The sequence below is a fragment of the Petaurus breviceps genome, unplaced genomic scaffold (assembly GCF_028583685.1).
Source record: "Petaurus breviceps papuanus isolate PSGF00001 unplaced genomic scaffold, PetGlider_PUasm1.0 90919, whole genome shotgun sequence".
Classification (NCBI taxonomy): domain Eukaryota; kingdom Metazoa; phylum Chordata; class Mammalia; order Diprotodontia; family Petauridae; genus Petaurus; species Petaurus breviceps.
Genome location: NW_027187378.1, coordinates 23,535,061 through 23,537,308, shown reverse-complemented (window position 1 = coordinate 23,537,308; position 2,248 = coordinate 23,535,061). Strand labels below are relative to the sequence as shown.

Below are 2,248 nucleotides of genomic sequence, written 5' to 3'. Positions count from 1 at the left end.
GGGGGGCCTCTGGACAACGGCTTTCCAGAGTTTCATCTGATCAAATCACAGAACGCTTCTCAAAGTGAGTCCCAAAACAAAGCTACACATCAGGGCTTATATAGCCTTCTCCTGGCTCAGAGAATGTAACAACCTTATTGACTCACTGGCTAATCAAGAGGTATCTACTGAAAAACAAGCCTCTCACCCCAGGCTCCAGGTGCACTTTAGCCTAGGGGCAGGGAAGATCTTTAAAATTTACATTCCCATTACACCCCGCTATCTCATTCTTGCTCTACTCTAAGCTATGGAGACCTTGCTTATATTACAGTTACCTCTCTGGCTATAAAGGGAGACTTCAGACAGAGTGAAAATAATTTATCCCCTTAAGTAAATAAATGTTCCTCTTAGTTTTATATTTGTCAAATTCTTTTTATCATATATAATAGTAGCATAAAAACAAAAACCAGTTTATTATATAGTTTATATTTATTATATTATTATAGCTTGTATTTATTATACATAATAGTTTCATATATTTATAATTCATAAAAATAGTTTAGCCCTATTCTGCATTGATTCAAGGACTGCATTCAGTAATGCTGAACTTTGGCTTTCACACTTACTGCTAGTGAGAAGAAGATGGGGAGAGACAGGCAGGTAGGTGAAAAGAACCCTAGATTTCAAATCAGAGGCTCTGGGTTTGAATGCTGGTTCCATTATTTGCCCTTGACAAAACCACTGAGGTTGTTGAGAATGGGCAGAAGGGTCTAAGAGGAAGTGAAAGAGATCTTCTCAAAATAATATAAAGACATCATATATTGAGATGGGCTCATGTTCAATAACTATATCTTTTTTTCTCTCTCTTTCTTTCCTTCTACCCCTCCCCCCTCCAACTTCCATGACAGGGTGTTTGTCTGGATTTATGATGTAATTATTGTAATCAATGCTGTATTCATTGCTTTGGATGAGAAAAATCCATTCATTTCCTATGCAGAATGGGTTTTCCTTTCTCTATATATTATTGAAATACTCCTGAAGTTGTACAGCTATGAACCCAAGACATTTTTTGCAAGGAATCAGTTCTGGAACTGGTAAGTGCTTATGTCTCTTCCTTTGGGGAATGTGTGTGTGTGTGTGTGTGTGTGTGTGTGTGTGTGTGTGAGAGAGAGAGAGAGAGAGAGAGAGAGAGAGAGAGAGATGAGGTAGAAGATAGAAAGCAGGGAAAAGAGAGATATGTTTGCTTTCCTAGTTTTAACTATTCTTAAAATTCATCATCTGTTTCATTAGACTTGGAAAACCTTGTGATTTAAATCTCAGCAATAAAACCTTCTGGTTCAGTAAAAATCTTATGAACCAATTCCAGATAATAGTATTAGATTTTGACAATTCAACTAAAATTTTACACCACTGTAGGGAGTAGAATTCATAGATTCTTAGAGCTGAAAAGACACGTTAGGGATTTTCTAGTTCAGAGGTTCTCAACCTTGGGTTTGTAAACATATTTTTAAAAAATTTTGGTAACTGTATTTCAATATAATTGATTTCCCTTATCATCCTAAGTATTTTTTAAAATGCATTTAAAATATTATTCTGAGAAAGGGTCCACAAGCTTTACAAGACTGCCAGAAGAAACCCATGCCCAAAAAGAGGTCAAGAACTCCTGCTCTAATCCAACCACTTCCCCAGGGAAGGAATCTTCTACAATATTCTTCACATATGGTTATTCACTCTGTGCTCTGAATACTTCCAGGGATAGGAAACTCATTATCTCATGAGGCAATTCTCTTCATTGCTGGACAGTTTTAGAATAATTTTTAAAGCTTAGAATCTTCCTCTACTGCCTCTTCTACTGACTGGTCTGTACCCTCTGGAACAATAGAGAATAAGTCTATTTCCTTTGTCAAATCATAGTCATTAAAATGTATGAAAACAACACTTTCTTTTTTCTAGACTAAATTTCTAAGTTTCTTTAACCTTTCTTTGGGGGACATGGCTCCTGGAACCCTTGGTATCCCTGTCACTCTCCTTAGACCCTCCTAATTGATCAGTAGTCCTCCTAAAATGTGACTCCCTGACCTGAACACAATGTTCTAGGTGTGGTCCCATGATCACAGGGTACATACAGTGGGACCAGTGTTTCCACTGTTCTAGAACATACTTCCATTGTACAATCCGTTGAACTTCCATCATTGCTGCCTGTAGCAGCAAGCACCCCAAGCGTCCTCAGGGTTTGCAGCTACCACAGGTTCTTGGATCTGCTTTGTTA

At 37.7% G+C, this 2,248-nt stretch overlaps 1 protein-coding gene across 4 annotated transcripts in view; it reads left to right on the top strand.

Annotated features, from left to right (window-relative positions):
• Positions 1–2,248, top strand: part of LOC138151969 (two pore channel protein 2-like) — a 68,504-nt gene that overhangs the window by 51,112 nt on the left and 15,144 nt on the right. For all 4 annotated transcript variants that reach the window (XM_069075569.1, XM_069075568.1, XM_069075570.1 and 1 more), the window contains one exon: positions 888–1,073. In XM_069075569.1, coding sequence (XP_068931670.1) covers positions 888–1,073 — 186 coding nt within the window. The remainder of the gene's footprint in view (positions 1–887; positions 1,074–2,248) is intronic.